Here is a 20,625-nt window from a genome sequence, read left to right as displayed (position 1 = left end):
ATCCGGGCGTAAGGGGCGATGACCAGCTATGGGAATCAGAAGTCAGCTCGGTACACCACGCCTTTAGTTGGGTATTTTTTTGTGCGCCGTCGAAAGCGATGCCGATCTTTCTTCGTCCACCTCAAATGCCACCGCAGCCCAATGCTTGACCCTCCCCCCGCCCGCACCCACCTGGTTTGTTCCTTTCCACAAGCAGCTGAAGTTCACTCGCTACGACACAAACTGACGGCTTGTCCTGATTTCAAGTACAGTGTAGCAAGAAAGCTGTTAGAAAAGATCAACGACTCATCGAAGACGTAATTCGTATCACAAGCTGCCACACTGTCGGAGTTAAGGAGAAAGAGAGAGAGATATGAATTTTAATGCGTTGTGGTTCTGAGCCTCCTGCCGTTCTTTCGCTTGTCAAGGCTACTTTTTAAAGCTGAAAGGTGGAATAAGTTCGACCTACTGTGTTGATTACATCATGCCGTAATTCCGTATATAAGGATTCGCTTGCTTCGGCATCGTCACTTGAGTCAGCTCTTCACAGGTCACCTCAGCCAGAAACCGAAGATGATCGCTGTAAGAAACCTTCTTCAGTCCTTTAGACCTCGTCAGAGCGCAAGCGTTAAAGGGGATTTTGTTTGCCGTACTAAAACATTCGGCGAAATAATAGTACGATAGGTAGAACCGGTCGACCAGCGATGATATGGCGAAATTGCTCATATTTGTAAATCCTATTACATTCGGTTTGTAAAAAAGTGTTTACCAATTAACAAGTTGAAGAATTTTGTAAAGGAGGTTGCAAGAAAGAAAACGACATAGAAACTAAAAAAGAACCTTAGAACTTGCCTGGCACTGTTTCCGAGATATTTTTTTTTAGTCAAAAAGAAGTGTATGATGGAAAAGGGATGTTCAGGATATGCAGATTTGAAAATGGCTCCGGAATTTACCGCGATATACAACAAATCAGACAGCAGTGTGTAGCAGCATTTTACTTTAGAACAGAAAATTTTAGAATTTCTGTTTTCCATGAGTTTCTTTTGCTCGTATGTTACCTCCGCACATGTTCTTCGAGCGTCATCCATATGCCCGCTAGAATTCTTTGATTGTGCACATAAACATTTCACACTTTCTATTAGAGCGAGTACACCTAAAATAACTTTTCTTTGCTTATCCTGCAATACTAATGTAAGAACCTTGTTGCTAAGAGCAATTCTTTTTGAACGGCGCTGCAGTTCTACTCGTGCCTCTTGGCGGTCGTGGCCAGCAGTGCCTTCGCTGGATACGTACCAGTGGCTGTGCCTGCAGTTGCCAAAGTATACACGGCTCCCGCCACGTACCTGGCAGCCCCTGTTGCGACCAGTACCATCCACCATTCTCCAGCCGTGTCTAAGGCTACCCGGGTGACCAGCTTCCAGACTGTGAATCCGGCAGTCCCGCACACGGTGGCCAAGGTGTCCATCCACACGCCCGCTCAAACCACAGTGCACACAGTTCACTCCTCCGTGCCCACACACGTGCATGGAGTAGTTGGTCACCATTTCCCCGCTTACAGCCACGGGTACTACCCAGGCCACCCTCTGAGCTACCGCTACGTCCCCGGCTTTGCTCCGTACGGACTCAAGTACGGCTACGGACTGAGTCCATTCGCCTACGTCCGGCCGCACGTAAAATGTGAGTATGAGGGGCAAATCAATGTATGAAAATGCTATGTATGAGGGGCAAATCAATGGCTGAAAATGAGTGTTAATAGTATTGCGAACTATCTCCCTTCATACCAAACCGTATGGACATTATAAAGTTTCCTATAATACTTCTCGGCGTATATTTTGATTTTTTTTTGCAATGAGAACAGCTATATGAATTAGATTTAGTTGTATACCAGTCATTTTGATTTCACCCGAAAGTATTAAGACGAAAATCACGTTTAGTACTTTTCATGACATCAAAGAAGTACAACATTTCTGCTGTTTTATTTTATTTGCAGATACAGTCTAACCGGAGGCCAGCGTTGCGTCTACAATTTCCGGCGGATGAAATAAGGAAGAAAGTGGCACTGTCAATTTCTTACAGTGGCTCGGGCTGGACTGTGAAGAACACCTTCAAACTCATCTTTTAAATAAAACGTTTCTGTTGCCTAACTGCACCATTTTTCTTCATTATGCTGCGCTGAAATATGCGGCGAGAAGGTTCAAAGATTCATGTATGCAGCGTCTTAAGCGAGCATGGACATGCCGACATCGTCGAGGCCACTTTTTTCCCCTTTCGCAGCTATTGCTTTATGAATGATCGTATTCTTACTTAAGCTGTTTTTTCTTTACGGCCACCACACCTGGCTCACGATGTTGAATTCAAAATCGACACTTTGACGGCGTTGCCTTTACTACGATTTGGAACAGGCGGAGGAACATTTTCAAGAAGCTGGAGTAGAGTAGATGCCTAAGTACAGTACTGCTAGCAACTGATTGTGAACGCTAAAAACGAAGCAGAAAATGACTCGGTGGAATCCCAATGGAGTGGGACTAGTCTTGGATTCTACCTAGAAAAATATTTTTTTTTTTGTTAAAGGGAGGTAGGTATGCAGCTTGCGGGTCGTGCATGCTTTCTTCGAGCATATACCAGCCACCTATTAGGACAAATAGAGCTGTTCACGTGTATTTTGGACAGGGCCCTTTGTTTTTGAAAGCGAAGGTTTTTATTTAACAGGGAAGTGCCGCCTTTTTGCAGTTTAACCTAAGGTGGTTGTCGAGGTGCTGACAGTAGCTTAGAAAAGGGTCTGTAGGTGGACGTAATCAGTTTAGCCGGTTGTTTATGTTAAAAAGTTCATATTTGTAAATCTCTCGAGCGGCGAACGGACTGACAATTACAAAAACAGCACTGTAGACGCCTAGATGTTTAGTTCAAACATCAGAGGGCAATGTTGTACTATGCCAAGACCTATAGGGTAAAATTAGGGGGCTAAAAACGCTTCTTTTGAATCCGGGAAGGTGAGCTGTTGCCAGCAACAAATGAAACGGGACCCTTGTGTGGGCATTGTTATCAAAGTCGCTGCTCATAATCGGCGAGAGCGGCATATCAGGCCTGAACGATGAAGTGACAAATGCATAAATGAAAATTCAGTGGTTAAAGTTTTTGTTCTACGAGTATTATTAGCACGCATGTCGTGATAAATAAAATTGCGTTAGTTTACTAACTTGTGATGATAAGATGGCATTCTGACCGTACGAAATATAGAGAAAAATACACATCTACCCTGCTAAGAAAAATAACGTTCCGCTGGGTGTAGATATTGCCAATCTTTAGTCATGTTTTCATATGGGCACTAACTATAGTGTTAGCCCTAAAGTCAACTGCCAGTATAGGAGGCAGTAATGCGACTGATAACCAGAGCACCTCCGAAAATGACGGATACTGAAAAGATTTTCTTTCTGTACAGCTTATGTTTTAATACATTTTGTTGGGGAATATTATCTGTACGCCTTGTCTGGACATACAGTATCTACACGAGAAACGCGGGACTATACCTGTCATGACTACAGCTGTCACATGACTTTTCAACCGTCTGAGCCCGTTCAGCCTATACACAATCAAGTAAAGTCAAAATACGCGTAGTGTGAAAGGGTATAGTTTAAAGAAAAATGCGTGTCGCCACTTCTTCTAGGCTGGTGATGTTTCTTGCTTGTAGGAAGAGCAAGGTGGCGCGCAACATTGCGCCCATGGTTGCTTTTACTTATTAATGGTTTTTAAAATAAAATTAGCTCAATATTTTCACTTTAATCGCACAAAAGACAATGAAAGAAAATCTGTACAACATTAGAGATAAAAAAAAAGCGTTTTAGCATTGCATGTTTTTTTACTTGCAAAACTTGAATGATACAAAGGCTGATAAAGTTGTGCTTGCGGTAGTTTGACACTGTTTCATTTGCTACTTTGTTTTACTACACGCAGCATGTACTGCGCACACTGTTTCCTGTGCGCACCATGATTGGGAGTATTTCTTGCGCGCGAGAAACTCGATTCTCGGAGCTGTCGGCAGTTTAGCGACCCGTTCCTGGCGTCCAAACAGACACCCGAAACCGCCAGAGAAGTCTACGCTCGTAGAGTCAGTGGGCCGTGCGAGAGCAGTCTTACGTCAACTCGAAAGCTAAGGAACACAACCAACCCAACTGTCCACTTTCGCATGACTTCCCATCAGTTATTTTCCCCAGTGGTAGAAAATAACGCACGCAGTGCGCTGCCGCTCGATCCACTACACACGATCTATCAGGCACAGAATTTCAGCACAATGCTAGCATCGCGTGGAAAACAAGAAGCCGAAAGGGATCAGGCATTTCGTTTCATGTGTGAATACTGCTTTTTGTTTTCATTTTAAATGGCTATATCTCTCCATCTGCGCTTCTTTACCGTCTGTATTTTTACAAAGATGTTTACGTTTCGCTTGCAAGGGCTCACCATCACCTTGATCAACCGTCCAACTCACACAGACGCCTACACCTGGGAAACGAACTAGGAAATACTCAACTAGCAATATTGAATTCAGCCAAAGCACCGATCTACTCACCGAATCGTACTGCGCCTACTGCGATCACTACGTATTTTGTATTGATTACATCTTTCCACGAAAAGCCGACGTTACTAGCATAAATATGTTTGTTTCTTCTGTTGTCACATGCCACTACTTGCTGCCCTTCACGATAACACAACTGCACAGATCTGATTAAAACTAAGTTTCTTCCCAATATGTGCTTTGTTTATGCCAACAGAACATGGGCCAGCACTCATACATTCCTGCATTGCGACTCGTCCATCATCGCGTGATACATCTGCTACTCCACTGTACCGCATTCAGGACAAGCACGTGCTCTACGGATCCCTACCCAGATGCAGTCAAAATATTAGGTCCGAGAAAGGTCTTGTATATTGATGACTTCGCATAAAAACATAGTTATGACGCTTTGAGTGTAGTCCTCACATTTAGAGTTCAATGAAAGCAATGAGGGCGGCGTGTGTAATTTGCGCCGAGCGAATATTACAGCAGCTCGAGGCAGCACAAATGAATCCATTAACCGTGAGAGGAACTTGTTTATTACTTCGAAAATAATTAAAAAAAACTCTGGTAATCTTGCAAAAATAATATAAAAATATTGAGGATCTCTCTTGTCGTGGCGTTACCGCCAGTGTTGGGGGAGGCATCTGACAGCAGCTGTTCTGGGGCATCTCTGAAAAATAATAAGAAATATATACACCATTTGCCACATTTACCAGCGGAGAAAATGACAAGGTAATATGTTACAATATAGTATATGTTGCTTACACTACTACATCTAGGACTTCCGGAAACCCGGCTAAAACAGTTATTGCTGCATGCAAGGGACTGTATGACTTCCCGTCAAAACCGTTGCGCTATGAAGACTTTCGTAAGGAAACCTATAATTCTAGATGGCAAAAAGAGGAGACGTAAGGCAGTTAAAAAAAATACCCTGACTGCTCTGCCCATTCTCCTGGCTGTCGGCCCGATGATGGCTAATTTTATATTACTTTCATTCTCCTTTTTTTCAGTAGTGATCTCCTACTATCCACAAATTCAGGTTTTTTATATATTTTATTATATTCAGCACAGAACCGTCTGTTTCACGTGTTGTGATACTGTCACTTCTACTGCACCCAGTGACACTTCTGTGATTTAGGGAAAGGCGTTAATTGTTTAGCTCTAAACCTGCAATTTGAATTTTTATTGAACACATTGTTCCGAATGACTCCGGTGTTCAGGCGGCAAGATGCCAGCAGTGATTATTAAGGCTTGTAGCATTATTGATCGGCACATTATCTCTTAGGCTAATTCCAATAATTAGAAATGACCCCTTTCCAGAGAAGACGATTGGATAAGTGTGCTATACTATGGTATGATGCTAAGAACAGCTATTTCCCATAATTGTACAAAAACAGATCAGGACTTACATTTCTTGAAGGGGGCAACATAGCCGTAGGTGTTCAAGCCGTAGCCATAGTTGAGACCGTATGGACTCAAGCCGTAACCGTAGCCATAGCGCAGTGGGTGGGCGTCGTACCGGTGGCTGTAGCCGTAGCGAGCTGGGAGGTAGCCGTAGGCATAAGACGGAACGTGGTGAACTGCACCGACCACAGCAGCCGGCGCCGATGCGTGGACGGTGTGGACGGCAGCGGACGCTGGACTGTAAGTGGATACCCTGGCAACAGTGTGTGGGACTCCCGGCTGGACGGTCTGGAAGCTGGTCACCCGGGTGGCCTTGGACACTGCCGGCGCGTGGTGGTACGCGGTGGACACAGCGGGTGCCGCAGCGTACACTCTCGAGATGGCCGGAACTGCATGGTAGCCGGCTACTGGAACACCGTAGGTGGGAACGAATCCGCCGAAGGCATTGGCGGCTAGGGCCAGAAGGAGGCAGGCGTTGAGCTGTGGGCAAATAAAGGTCAGTCAATTCATACCGGATTTGTGACTTCATATTAAACAATACCGGATATTGTTTGGAACTGTGCAGAGAGAAATGAGAGTTTTTAAAAATTCGAGAAAATCCCATGAAAGCAATATACAAGACACATATATTAACGGAACTTAAATATGCCGCGCAGTGGAGGTGCAGACCGTACGTTAGCGTTCAGTGAACTAATTCACCTGAAAAGCCATAAAGTGGCTTAGATTCAATATTTTCCGTTGGTCATAATACACATGCAATTTTACCTTTAGTCATCTTGTCATGCATTGAAGGTCGGGTTTGGTTGTGCGAAAAGTTTGCTTCTGGTACTAGCCGCAATAATGATTTTTAATAAAAAATGTTCGCTTTACTAGGAACAGGCGTAATTCGGATGCTGTATTGTGGCAAGTTCAAATTTTTAGAACTGCAAATAAATCAGCACACTCCTACAGCGCAAGATGCTGTTCCTTGCTACGCCTATGTATGTAGCATAAATTTCCAACTCTCCCCTTTATGTCCTCAATATTGAAGTTGATTGATGCGTGAACTCAGCAATTAATTTCATTCCACTTCAATAAACTTCACAAATTAAACTTAAAACTAACTTACAGCGATCATCTCCGTTTGCTTGAGTTGCGAGCTTCTTCCAAGCAGATGAGTGGAATGAAGGTGCATACGCTGCAGCATTTTATATAGCTAGCGGCTGGGTTATCGTGTGAGTACTTCTTTAGTTAGGATAATAAATAAACTATGAGAAATGTCAGCGCAAGGCCGTCAAAATCAAGTCAACTATTTTGGGGTGTGCATAGGCATACGTGCACCTTTCTTTCCACGTCGCATCTAAGTATGATACCCGCTCACATAGTATTCTTGATGGGGGTAGATATGGCTGTACGATGGCATAGGGTAAACTCGTTGGAGGTCTCCCGCAGAGTCATGAATAGGCAGCGCAGTTCTTTCGGGGCTTAAAAGAGTAAAATGGGAAAATGCAGCTACAGGAAGATAGGACAGACGACAAAAATAAAACAAAAATAAACTTGAGCACAACCGGAGCCTCTGGAAACCTGCTTATGGGTCTTTTCTTCGGAATTCCAAAGCCGCCTGTCGATCGTAGTGTCTTTGGTGAGCATTCGCCGGATTGAGAGATGGCTATCGCTCGAACGTGATTCTCGGTCGTGCCTGTATGTGAGCGAGCTGATCTTATCTTTTTGAATCTCTCTGCCGCAGTGGATCGCTCAAAATGGCGCACGCTTTGCTGTCAAAGCACGCCGTCAGCTTGGTTCACAGAGAACATTCTGTGCAGGTATTTATGTCTAAAAGTTCTTCGTCGTGGTTCACTGGCTTCATGAGCAAGCATAGACCAAATATTTACGCCCCATGGTACACTTTGGTCAAGTTTTCACTTTAACAGCGAAGAAACGAAGACACACGTTTTAGGATACGTATGTATGTGCGTATGTAGGTATTTCATAGACGAGCTTGGCGGACCAGGTTTATTCACACCTGAAGCCCGAGTCGCGCACCGCAGCGAACAACCCTAAGTGATGACGATGGGTATCTCCCAAACGAAGGATAAAGATGAAGCTGTATGTGCACCGGTACTAAAATTAAGCGCCATACAGTGCTCATAGCCTGTATGTATGTATGTATGTATGTATGTATGTATGTATGTATGTATGTATGTATGTATGTATGTATGTATGTATGTATGTATGTATGTATGTATGTATGTATGTATGTATGTATGTATGTATGTATGTATGTATGTATGTATGTATGTATGTATGTATGTATGTATGTATGTATGTATGTATGTATGTATGTATGTATGTATGTATGTATGTATGTATGTATGTATGTATGTATGTATATGTATGTACAGCCTTTGTCAAAAGTTTAGAGCCCAGAGGGTTTGCTTTTAAGCCGTATATTATAACTTCTTTAACAATCGTGGAAGTCCTTGCCATTCGAGAGGGTAGGACGAAAAATCTTGCCTTCAGCAAGTTTGGAAGCCTGGGAATCAATTACGAGCCCCATAGTAAGGCTCAAAAGTAGCCCCCTGGGCTCTGAACTTTTGACAAAAGGTGTAGGTACGTGTGTTAGGCAGTATGCAATAGACTGCTGGACGGGACGTAACACGTCTCGGGGCTTATTATGCCCAGAAACGGTGAAATCTTTCATTTGCCTAATTTCAGTAGACGTTGTTTCTGGACATAGTAGGGAAGTAGATAATTAGGGCAGTCAGTGTTATAGGATCTGGTCACGTGGCATGTTCAGAAGAAATCATTACACATCTTTAATTTCGCTGCAATTTTGCAGCCCTCGATGTTTCTGTAGGAATGTCAAATGTGAACAGCCTTTCTTATCTTTAATAATATTGCGTGAACATCGACTACCCGGTGGATAAGCACAAGAAAAGGGAAGAGGGAAGTAAGTATTGCGAGGACATGAGCATACCTACAATTTCTACTGCTGATTTAGCTTCATCTGGTAGCTGTCCGATCATTTTAATGCAAAGCGGCGACACCCAGACAACGACTGTTATGCATCGGAGCCCCAGAAACTGTCTCTTATTGTTTTGACCGCTGCATATTGTGTGGTGCCAAAAAACATAGGCTTGCGATGAACTGCCATGCATGCCCAAGAAAGGATTTGATATGATTATTAAAGAAACAATTAAGAGGAGGCTGCAGCTTCGCCTTCAGAGTGGATGCGAAATCATGCACATTCACTTGCCCACTTCTAATGCACGTAGATTGGCATCCCGCTATTGCTTGAACCGTCTAGCTGCCTAATACCAAGCATCTTTTCCCCGCCAGATTTCTGCGCATCCGTCTTACGAAATCTCACTGGTAGTCGAGTACCACCATCATGACAAGGCTCACCGTCAAGCAAAGCCCCTACATTTTTGCACGCATCTGATACAATTTCAGATGAAGATGCCGCAGTAGTACCAGTCAAAGGTTCCATCACACTTTTCGACCGCAGTGGCACGCTCATGAGATTATTCATCTACACCAGGCTTTCTTCATTCACTAATCCCCAGCCACTACTCAGTCAACCAAACCCACTATCAACCACCGTTTGTTCTATGGACCAACATTAATGTATTCATATGCGCATACAAAGTGTCCATCATTTTGCGGCATTTTTTTTTTCACTCTAGACGCGCAATTTGCGCTACCATAAGTTATCTGGGGAAATGGGGAAATCACAACTCGGCGATAATACTTCCTTCACAGGGATTTCTTTGTACCAAACAGAACAACTAAACATACTTTACGCCTTTGTCCCTAGCATAACCTATGTATACATGCTTGTTCTCTGTCCCGATTTCCACTCCGCTTCACTTTGGCGCCGCTGTAAAGATATAGGGACATGCGTACTACTATACTAATATAAACTGCACGCGGAAGAAGCCGTAATCGCAGATTATACAGCCTTTACGGTCGCTATAACCATCGTTAACGATTCGAAACACGCCATTACAAACTCTGCCAAAAGCAGCATCTGACACACGGTCAAAAATATCCGGAAAAATTGAGACGATACATCCCGCCTCTAAGATGATCTGGTATGGATTCCACAGCAAATCTGCAATCTCGTGAACACGGCTACTCACGGTGTGTTTTATTTTTGAAATTTCTCATGACGCGTTCTCTCGTTGCCGATATTGCAACAGTGAGCAAATTGGCCATTAACGTTGCTTAGGCCAGCATATTTTATTGTCCATTTCTGCTCTATCAATTACATTCGAACCATTGGTGTTCAGAATCATTGTTCTATAGTTCGAGTAGAAAATTTGAAAGTTGATCCCTTCACCTTGAAAGCGAGAACGAGGGCTAATAATAACAAATAAATACAATGGCTCATTAGCCTGCTTGATCATAAGTCCTAGTGGGACTTATTTCGCGTACCCAAATGATCATCCACGTTTCCCGGCCCATCTGAATTGCTTTCTTATTTTTGATTGCTGAAACTGATTAGTCTTGATTTATGACACCATGTGACAAGCAGGCTAGCCCAACTCTAACCGCTATCCACACTGATGCTGCCGAAAATAGTTTTCAAAGCTATGCAAAACATAGTCGCTGAAGAATGTTTGTGATTCCTATGAATAATTGAGCGGCGGTCGTAGTACGCAGTGCCGAAGACACACACACTCAGCGTCCACCATAGTCTCTCGTTTAAGATAAATGATTTCAACCGTACTGTTCGTCAGCTCTAAAAGCTTAGTTCTCTGCTTTTAAATGATCGGCGGCGGTAGCCGCATCAGTGATAAATGGTCGGTCTCTGGTGGAAAAATATTCAGCCGGCTACAGTCGGCGTCCTGACTTTTTAGTTTGTATTGAGCTTGGAAATGTTCGGCGCCGTAGGGCCGGCATCCCGATCGTGCCAAGCAGCGGCACGAGCCAAGAGCCAGAAAGCAGAATCAAATATTGTTTACTTAACCAAACGAAGATGGTCGCCTTTATTGAGGACAGCGCACAAAGGTGACATGATCACTTGCATTAATCATGCCAGTGAAGATTAGGCGAGGGTGACGGGGCACTAAAAACAATAGTACTGAGCGGGGATCAGCGGGCTGCCCAGCACACGCAGGAAAAAATCCGGTGATCACTCAATAGTGCATACGCTGTGTGACTGCGAAGTTATGAATTCCTCATAGAGAGTTTGGTAGTTTTAGTCTACTTTCTTTGTTTCTGTTTTATTTAAGCAAAAGGGTTAAGCCCCATTAAGCGAAGACCTGGTCGCCAGCGTGTGGAATTGATGGTACCCCAAAATAACTTCAGATGTAAATAGAAACAGGTATGACAGATACTGCGCCTTTCCCCTCCTACAGGTGAACCAATTTCTAAGCTCATGGTTAAAATCAAGTCTCGACGAGATTTGTCCTCAAGATGCGTCACCGAGGTTCCTCGTGTGACAGATACTGCGACAGGCGGCTTGTGAGTCCGATACTATCCGGTAGCTGTGTTGTCTTCGGTTTGCTTCAGAGATTTATAGGGCTACTGTCACCTCTTCCGCCATCCGGATGCATTTGGATCGTATAGTTCGGTATATGAGCTTGCCTCGCGTGTCAGTACGGCTGCGTTCGCCTCTGTGCTTTTGTACCTCGCCGCGTCGGCGTACATCGCAATTGTTTTCTGTTCATATGTTTGTCAAGGGTTTTGACTTTGGAATTCCTCCTGCCGTCATGATAGGCTATGCCCATATTCCTGGGCAACGATCTGATCGTGAAAGTGTCTCTGATTTCGTATTCGATGGTCGTGGCTTATACGCTATTGTCGTCTGTAGGGGATATCTGAGTTTCGTGAGGAGAGCACGTGCCATCTTGGTCTGTTTAAGTTTTCTGATCTCGGAGTTGAGCGTAGCTTTGCTATGACCTTCGAAGGTACAGTGCATTCCCAGAACGTAAAAGTTGCTGTTAGAGGATTATAGTGGCAATCCCAAAGCCACTTTGTATGCCTTCGTGATTAGCCCATTTATCTTATTCCTTTCCGCCTTGATTGTCAGGCGCTAGGTGAGGCCCTTCCAAAACAACCGGCTTAGTCACATAGCAAACAAGTTCCTAGACGGCCGGCAGGGAGGAACAGGCTCATATAGGCAACACACGATTGTTTGGGTCTCCCACGCAGGGATGGAGGGTAACCATAGAGTAGCTGCCATCATCTGCGGTTTCACTAGACAGGCGGCGGAGCTATTGGTGGAGCCTTTGACAACACAAGAAACATTCGGGGAAACATTACGAGCGTGCAGGGAGAGGCATAGAAAGTACGCACTTTCACATGACACACTAAGCAGAAAGCAAGCCACTACACTTAGACACCTACAAGCAAACATATATCCAAACAGAGTGCCGTACCACATGATATGGCCAACACAATACAGAAGCGAATGTGACTGGTGCGGAGACACTGCTACACTATACCACACAATATGGGGATGTAGGGTTAGCCCTAAATATATAGCCCTAGCAGCGGGAGGATCTTCTAGCCGACTAGGACACGCAGCATCAGCTCCTGCTGTGCAGCGAGCCACAGCCGCTGCTGAGGCCAACGGACTCCTGGACAAAGGGCCATTGCTCTGTCCTAACCTAATTCCGCTAACCTCCAATATTACCAATAAAGTTTATCAATCAATCAAAATCCTTTCCTCTAAACCAATTATAGAACGTCGATGAACATTGATGCGTTCAACGGAACGCTGGTTGGGTTTGACAAGGGGCGCGTAATGTACCGCGTGGAGTAGCAGCGCTTAGATATTCGCATTTCTTCACTGCATATTCTTAAGCGCTCTCGGAGCATTTTTTGTATTTCGTTGTTTTTATTTACTATTGTTTATTTTATTTCCATTATTAGGTCTTCTTACATGCCGGGAGTCCTCCTGCAATGTTCATTGGTCATTTCGGTATCAATTAGTGTGACAAAGCGTGAGCGAAAAGTCCATCTCTATTTTATAGCCTGGCCTGAACGGTCGCTGAACTGATGACGTGACAATCCCGCTTGACCCATGTGAGCTTCTTGGACCACTTTTGCTGAAACAACAACGCTGACATCGCCGACATGTTTCGCTGCTGCTGAACCATATAATAAGGCTGTCGCCTTAACAAAGAGAAGCGGAAGGTTCATGAAAAATAGGAAATTGCTGTTTAAGTCACAGAAGCGGATGGTAGCGCAAGACCGTCAAGTTGCGAAACAAGTCAGGGGGCCATGCTCGCAGCCTATCTAAAAAAACATTTAAGCGAATGCAGGGGATCGTGAACTGACTATTGTCAATGACTCGGGATGGTTACTGCCATCTAGAAACACTCTTAGGAACGCATCACACCGTTCCCTTAATGCATCCAATGCCCTCGACGACGAGAGACTGAACATTCGTTTTCTTCTTTGCGGCTATTTCAGTCATGATGATAGCTTGGGGGGGAACTTTTAAAGGGAACACGCACAGCAAGCAATGCACTATGGTTTACTCTTTAAAATAAATGCCAGTGCACCGGCAACTGATCATGAGTGAAAAAACAACGTGTAGGGTTAAAATCTGGCCTACTGTGAAATGATCAGAAACATCCATCAGGCTCACTGGGCTTTCTTTGAGGGACGCCCAATGTCACGGGAACGTAAAGTGAGTGCCACATACATGCATATGTGGCACTTTTTGATCATCATCAGTAGCAGTAGTAGCCTACACCAGTGTAGGGCAAAGGCATCTCCTACATCCCTCAAATTCACTGGGTCCTGATCGAGTTGGTTCCGCGTAATCACACCGCTGTTCCTAATCTCGTCCGCCTACCCAACTTTCTGCTGCCCCCTGCTACGCTTTCCTACCCTTGAAGGCCACTCTGTTACCCTTAGCGACCATCATTATTCTTACCCTAGCATTACATGTCCTGCCCGTGCTCATGTATCTACTCGATATCAACTACAATGTCAGGAATGTGTGTTTGTTCACTGAACCATTGTGCACGATTCCTGTCACTGAAGGTATACCTATCATCTTCCGTTCAATAGCTCTTTTCGCTGTTCGTAGCCTAATTTGAATACTCATTGTTAGTCCCTACCGTTCTGCCCATAAGTGAGAGCAGGTAAGAGTTAAGAACTTTCCCCCAATAAAAATAAAAACAAAACTGGTAAACTTTCGTTCATAAATTGAGCGGAATTACCAATTCCACTCCATCCCAATCTTACTCTCCTAGTTGTTTTGCTTTCGTTGTGCGGATCTGCGGTCAATAACGGTCTTAAGTAGACGTATTCGCATACTGCTTCCAGCGCCTTGTTCTTTGTTGTAAACTGCGGTTCCGTCCCGAGGCTTTCCCCGTCGCGGTGGTGCAGTGGATAGTGCGCTCGACTGCTACGACGAAGGCTGTGGGATCGGGTCCCCACCGCAGCGTCCGCTTTTGTATGGGTCGATAAGCGAAGCACCCGTCTGCTGGGCGATGTCAGTGCACGTCAAAGAACCCCGGGTGGTCGAAACTTCCAAAGCCTTCGACTACAGCGTCTTTGGCTTTATGATGTTAAGCCGAATAAAACTAACCAACCAAACCTCCCCATGCTCTAGAGAGTTTGGTTTTTTCATAATATAACTGTAAGCCTACCGTTCTGCTCTGTCTTTCTAGGCCATATTCATCCTGTGCAGTTCTTTCCAATATGGCAGATATTTGGGTTGGTTCGAGACAAGGCATAAATAATGAGGCTGTATAAACTCCCAAGAAGACCCGGCGCGCACAAGTAGACTTTGCAGAAGAGGCTTTAAGCATTAACATGCATTATCAACAAGGAACACAACAATAGATGGAAATGTAACTTTAACTCCGACTACACTTTATAGAGCTGCTCTAATGAGGGATTTGCGCCTAGCTCCCAGAGACAAAATTCTGTGCCGAAACCTTCTAAGCACGCAGGACCACAAGTTTTATAATCTCTACAGTGGTCTGTGCACTTCTGTCGTTAATTTTAACCTGTAATACAAGAAAAAGCGCGAAAGAATAAGTTACCTTAGTATTTAAGAGCACCTGGCCTACTAAAAGCCGAAATTACGCCGCCCCTACGGCAATAAAAGTCGCGGTATTTAGGTTTTAATAGGGCATTTGCGTCACTCCCACCGCCTAGAGTTTCTAGCCATCCGCGGAGAGGAGAGGAGAGGTCATGACGACAGGTTGCAGAAATTGAATCATATTGTGTAATTGTGTTTAAGAGAGAGCTACAGTAAGAGTGATTATTTAAAACGGCGAAATTTGGTTGTGACTTTATCAGGCGCATTGGTGGCAGGTGTTTTTAGATATCGGCATGCACTCGTGCGCTATCCATTTTACGATTAAATAGGACTGTAGCAAATATGCTTCAAAAGAACTCTAGTATAAGGTACTAAAGAAGCCCCAACCATAATGATGAAAGGATATTTGACCTTGTTGAGTTTCCAAGCAGTATTTGAGGATGTGAGATATGCGTAAACGCATTAAAGAAGAATGCATGCGCGAGAAAATCATAGGAGCTGCACTGCAGTCCATCAATTAGTACCGTAATACACTGCAGCCATTGTGTTTCTTTAGGGGGGGGGGGGGACCGTAACTGTATGCCTGTCTCAGCAAAAATGGAGTGTTGCTGAAAAAAGACCTTCTTCTTCCGAACTCAAGTGAACGTTGCAAGAAGTTATGCAATGTACCGGGTAATATATTTATCTTTTTGCCTGCGATTTTTTTAGTAAATACCTTTTAGTAAATAATTCTTCTTCAAGCGCTCAGACATGAGTTTGAAAGTCACTGAGCGCTATGAAAGTTTTTTCTATTTTTTTTCCTGTTTATTTCATTCGTGTCATTTTCTTTGTGTTTGCTTCCGTGGTATTATAATGCCTCTAAATGTTTTTCTTTTTACTATGCATACGACACTTTGTCGTGTCACGGTCTTTCTTTTACGTATTCCTCTATGATCGCAATGCAAAAGTTTACGATAGATCCAATGAAAAACCGAGAAAGATTAGGACAAGGCTTGCCCTCGTATCTATGCGCAAAAATTTTCACTTTGCATTTGAACCAACTAGCCCAACTATCTTCTCTCCTCTGTGATCACTGTGTTCTGTCTACTATTTTTTTGCTGTCTAATTTTAATATCTCGGCTTGTATACGCTATTCATATCAGCTTCAGATAAAAAGAAACTGTATTTGTATGCGGACAACACACGGTGAGCTGCAAATGTTCACCCATGATTAAAATGCCCCTTTCACCTAACGACTATACGAAGCGTTGAGAAGCAGTCTTTTCTCCAGAGGGCAAGTATGATAATGCATCAATCCGAATAAAAGGAGATTACAGCGCAGTAATAACAAGAACGAGACGAGAAGAACGCAGACACAAGTAAACAAAAATATAATCCACTGTTGAAAAGGTAATTTGCACTCATAAGTTGTTCTCGAGCCCGTACCACTGACTTTTCTATATTTTCCTTCTTTTTTTTTTCATCTAAATTTCTATACGCGATTGTGCCGCGATCACCACACCTCGAAAGCCGCTCGGTGGTGTTTGATACCACTCGGGACGCCGTCTTCGCTGTAAAGCCTCTCCATGAAACGTTCAGCAGTCATGCCGTGCAGTGGCGTAAAGTCGTACTTTGACGAAAAATACGCAACCATGGGTTAGGCAGCCATGTTAGAAGGACATACGAATAATTGAGTTTTTGAGCAGCGGACTGGACGAAGTCTGCTGTTGCCTTGGATTTATCGGGATAAGGGCTTACTGTGTCAGCATGCCTTCCGACTTGCAGTTGAGTGCACCTGGTTTGTAGAAAAAACAAAGCCCGCGGCTTTTTGACAAAACACGACACAGAAAGTCTCGCCGGCTAAAATCCACCATTGAACACGATAAAAGTGCTCATGCTTTAATGAAATGAACATTACTAACAGCGAAATAAAGAAAAGAAATTAAACTTATATTAGCTATCAAAAACTGTCCTCAACCACTATAGATAATAAAAATGAGTGTTAGGGATTTCTGCGTCTCACCAACAGCAATAAACATTTCGCAGCAAGCACCGACTACCAAGCATGTCTATAAGTTCCCAAATCTAAAGGCAATATACTGACTACGGAGACACACAAGTTATTATCAGAACTTATTTATTTCTGTGTGGCATCCACCTCGATGATATAGGCACTGAACAGGTGTCGCCCTATATTCAGGCTCTCTCTCTTTGTCGCGTCTTAGTAGCTGTGATTTCAGATCTTCATGGGAGTTTCCCTGGATGAGAATTCTGTAAAAGAAATAAAATGTTGCACTAAACAGTTATCCCGAACGGAAACCAGGGTAAGGTTCAGCACACCCATGTGGAACGAAAATGCCTCTTTTTAAACTTTGTGAAACCCACACTCGACCCACAAAATTCACTGTAAAATCTGCTAAAGTTTTCGCTTTTTAATGTGCTCGAGACGTCTTAAAGTAGAAAATATACATGTTTAACCGAATAAAAATTGCAATACGCACGAACACTTTTTCTGCGGCCGTAGACGTATAAATTGAACTAAGCTGCATAGGATTTCTTTAGACGATTGTCGTGAGAGAATAAAATGACATTTCTGCAGCCACTCTCGGGTTATGGAAACATTAGTATTTACCAAATTACTCGTCCTAAAACTTCGACTTACACTTCTTGAAGGGAGCGACGTAGCCATATGTGTCCAGTCCGTATCCGTAGTTAAGGCCGTATGGGGTGAGTCCGTACCCGTAGCGGTAGCGCAGCGGGTGCGCGTCGTACCGGTGGCTGTAGCTGTAGCGAGCTGGGAGATAGCCGTAGGAGTAAGCTGGGACGTGGTGGACAGCACCCACCACAGCAGCAGGTGCCGATGCGTGGACGGTGTGGACGGCAGCGGCAGCTGGAGTGAAGGTGGACACCCTGGCGACAGTGTGTGGGACTCCCGGCTGTACGGTCTGGAAGCTGGTCACCCGGCTAGCCTTGGACACTGCCGGCGCGTGGTGGTACGCGGTGGATACAGCGGGTGCCGCGGCGTACACCCTCGAGACAGCCGGCACTGCGTGGTAGCTGGCCAATGGAACACCGTAGGAGGGAACGAATCCGCCGAAAACGCTGCTGGCCATAGCCACAAGGATGCAGGCGGTGAACTGCACAGGAAAAAAGTTTTGTTGTCCTTGGATATTTTGATTTCCTTGCCTTGTTCTTAGTCACAAGCTACCAAAGGGAATGTTGATTGGAAAGGTGTGAGCTTCCGATGTATGAAAAATAATTGCTTTTTAGGTATTTACTATGCGCACACATAATAGTTATGCTGGAATCGAACGCCAGTTGGGAACGTTTTCGAAAATAATTTTCAGGAACTGTGCGTGTAATATTCAAATATACTTTCTGCACATATATATATATATATATATATATATATATATATATATATATATATATATATATATATATATATATATATATATATATATATGTATATATGTGTATATATGTGTGTGTGTGTGTGTGTAGTAAAGCTTCCGATACGAAAAAAAGTTTCTCACCTGAAGTTTTTCTTGTGCACAAGAAAAGGCATATTGTCATCACACAAGCAATGGGGTTCATTTTTGAAAGCAATAGCGAAAAACTAAAACCTGCGGAGTGGGCACCTGCGATATATTTATAGATATGGTGACGTACTACAAAGTGTGAGAAAAGCGCGGTCGGATACTCTATTTTAGAAAACAAAATGTCAAAAAATCCTAAGTATAGCTGCATATAAAAAAATTTGTTACTTGGCCAGCTGATTTTAAGCGTAAAATCTACAGTGTGGTCTCTAATGTCGGCCCATATTATTTAGGTTATGACCAATAGCGATCAGAGGAAATTCTTTCTTGCCCACCGGAACATTAATTTTAATTCTTGCTCGCATGCCACCTTTAGTGAAATGTTGGGGGCGTTTGCTGCTGAGGTTGGATTCATGACGTGAGGTAGCAACAGAATGACATGATCACTCAGCCACTGCAGCAAATGTGCACTCAAGGATTCGGCACTTCTTTGGGAGAGGGGGTGCGGGGCTGGTGAAGTGTTTGAAAGGAATATTATAGAAGGACGACGAGGTACAGAGTGAGACATTGATACTCCGAACAGAATGCACCTTTTGCATGACGTCGAACCTTAAGTGCTGTGTTTGAGACGAGTTGCGAAATGACGTTCCCTGAGCTAATTTGCATCATTGGATTACCCATGCTAATCTTGGTAACATGTAGGTGCGCTTGCATATGAAAAGACTGAGCTTGTCTGCTATCTAAGCAGTTGTCTGTAACCAATGGACATCTAATACACGGCTCACGGTCTAGATCTAGAATGTTTGGAGTGACAGTGGAAACGTTGCCATGCAAAATGTTCAAAACGAGAACAGGGTCAATTGTGGCAAGATAATGTTTCCTGCTAACCCATGCTCACTGGCGCAAATGAAATAAATATCCACGGCATTCGCATGACCCCATTTCAGCCATTATTGATTGTCTCGTGAAACAACGAACGCATCCCAGATGCATTCTTTGCCTAACGCAGGGCCTACAGATTGCTGCACGAAGGACGATCGAACTTCCTGTCTCTTCGTACGCATTTCACCTTATTCGACAAGAGTAGAGTACACTTACAGTGATCATTGTCGCTTGCTGGCAGAGCTGACTTGTTCTAAGCAGGCTGAGCGAGTGAAAGGGCAGACGCACAAGTGGTCTTATATAGCTCGCTCCTGCTTGGACCAGTTAGCTCTACTTCACTTGAATTCTACACGAAAGAAAAAACAAGCAAGTAACAGGTGGCGATGGAGCATAAAGGTTCATGTCCTTGTCCTTCTCGTCGCATTTAATTATGCTATCGGGGAAAAAGTGTTCGATAAATCAGATTATAGTTTTCACAGCTCGGCAGCCTCGTGTAAAAGCACATGAAATATATGCATTCCTGCTTGAGGTGCGTGTCTTCTTGAAACAGTAAACAAAGAGCAAAGGCAAGACTGGCGTGTTTCACGGGTGACAAAAGTAAAACGTGGGGTTGAGGCGGGGGGAAAGAAGCGTAGAACGGCGTTAAACCGTTATAAAGGCAATTCTCTTGAATTTCTCAACCGGCGTTCGTGCTGTGCGAAACAGTGTTCGAAGATGTATATCTCTAGGCAGTGATTCTCAACGGGGCGCATAAGAGGGCTGCTGCTATCTCGTTACATCTTTTTGCAGCAGTGCACCTCTCAAAACACTCGTGCGATTTTCGGCCCAAACGTGCCAGGGGCGTGCTGTAGACAGGATATTTTTCAACCGTTTTTTACTTCATTTTCACGCTAGTGGTCAGTCAAGCACTGATTTTGCGGTCAAGCGCAGGGTCGACATCTGTTCTTCGATCAATACTGTGGCGAATGGCTCCATCCAAACGGCCGATGAAACACTTTTTGCAAGACGTGGCTTGTCTGAGGACAGTGACTGCTCTGCGGTTAAGTGGTCTCTTTGGAGACGTGCAGATAATGTCTCGTGGTGTGTTCGAAAAGTGTACTCTTTGGAGAAATGCATATAATGTCATGTAGTGAGTCGAAGTAGCGATGCGCATTCTTTGTGAATATTTTGGCCTTGTATACCTCCCACCAAACTAGGAAAACGTGCGTTTATAGCAAAACAAAATAATAAGAGACATTTTCTGCAATAGTTCAAACGTCCAGCAATAAGCCTCAAATTGGTACACTTTGGCTTTGCAG

The 20,625-nt window shown here is 44.0% G+C and overlaps 2 protein-coding genes across 2 annotated transcripts; one reads left to right on the top strand and one right to left on the bottom strand.

The window, feature by feature from the left end:
- Window positions 1-507: 507 nt before the first annotated feature.
- Window positions 508-1,685, top strand: LOC146196415 (uncharacterized). The gene is made up of 2 exons (XM_084596997.1): window positions 508-561; window positions 1,218-1,685. Exons 1-2 carry the CDS (start codon window positions 553-555, stop codon window positions 1,683-1,685), a joined length of 477 nt encoding a protein of 158 aa, XP_084453123.1. The 5' UTR covers window positions 508-552.
- Window positions 1,686-5,929: 4,244 nt separating this feature from the next.
- LOC146196414 (uncharacterized) lies at window positions 5,930-19,580 on the bottom strand. The gene is made up of 3 exons (XM_084596996.1): window positions 19,544-19,580; window positions 17,713-18,043; window positions 5,930-6,306 (listed from the first exon to the last, which is right to left on the bottom strand). Exons 1-3 carry the CDS (start codon window positions 19,550-19,552, stop codon window positions 5,930-5,932), a joined length of 717 nt encoding a protein of 238 aa, XP_084453122.1. The 5' UTR covers window positions 19,553-19,580.
- Between the last annotated feature and the right edge of the window lie 1,045 nt (window positions 19,581-20,625).

Source organism: Amblyomma maculatum, chromosome 3 (genome assembly GCF_055883805.1).
Source record: "Amblyomma maculatum isolate TAMU_Amacu chromosome 3, ASM5588380v1, whole genome shotgun sequence".
Classification (NCBI taxonomy): domain Eukaryota; kingdom Metazoa; phylum Arthropoda; class Arachnida; order Ixodida; family Ixodidae; genus Amblyomma; species Amblyomma maculatum.
Note: the sequence above shows the minus strand (reverse complement) of the source record. Positions and strands in the feature narration are given on the sequence as shown.

Coding starts and splice junctions, on each gene's coding strand:
- LOC146196414 (XM_084596996.1), bottom strand. Junction 6,307..17,712: donor CGTCCCAGCTTACTCCTACG/GCTATCTCCCAG, acceptor CCATCTCGAGAG/TGTACGCTGCGGCACCCGCT.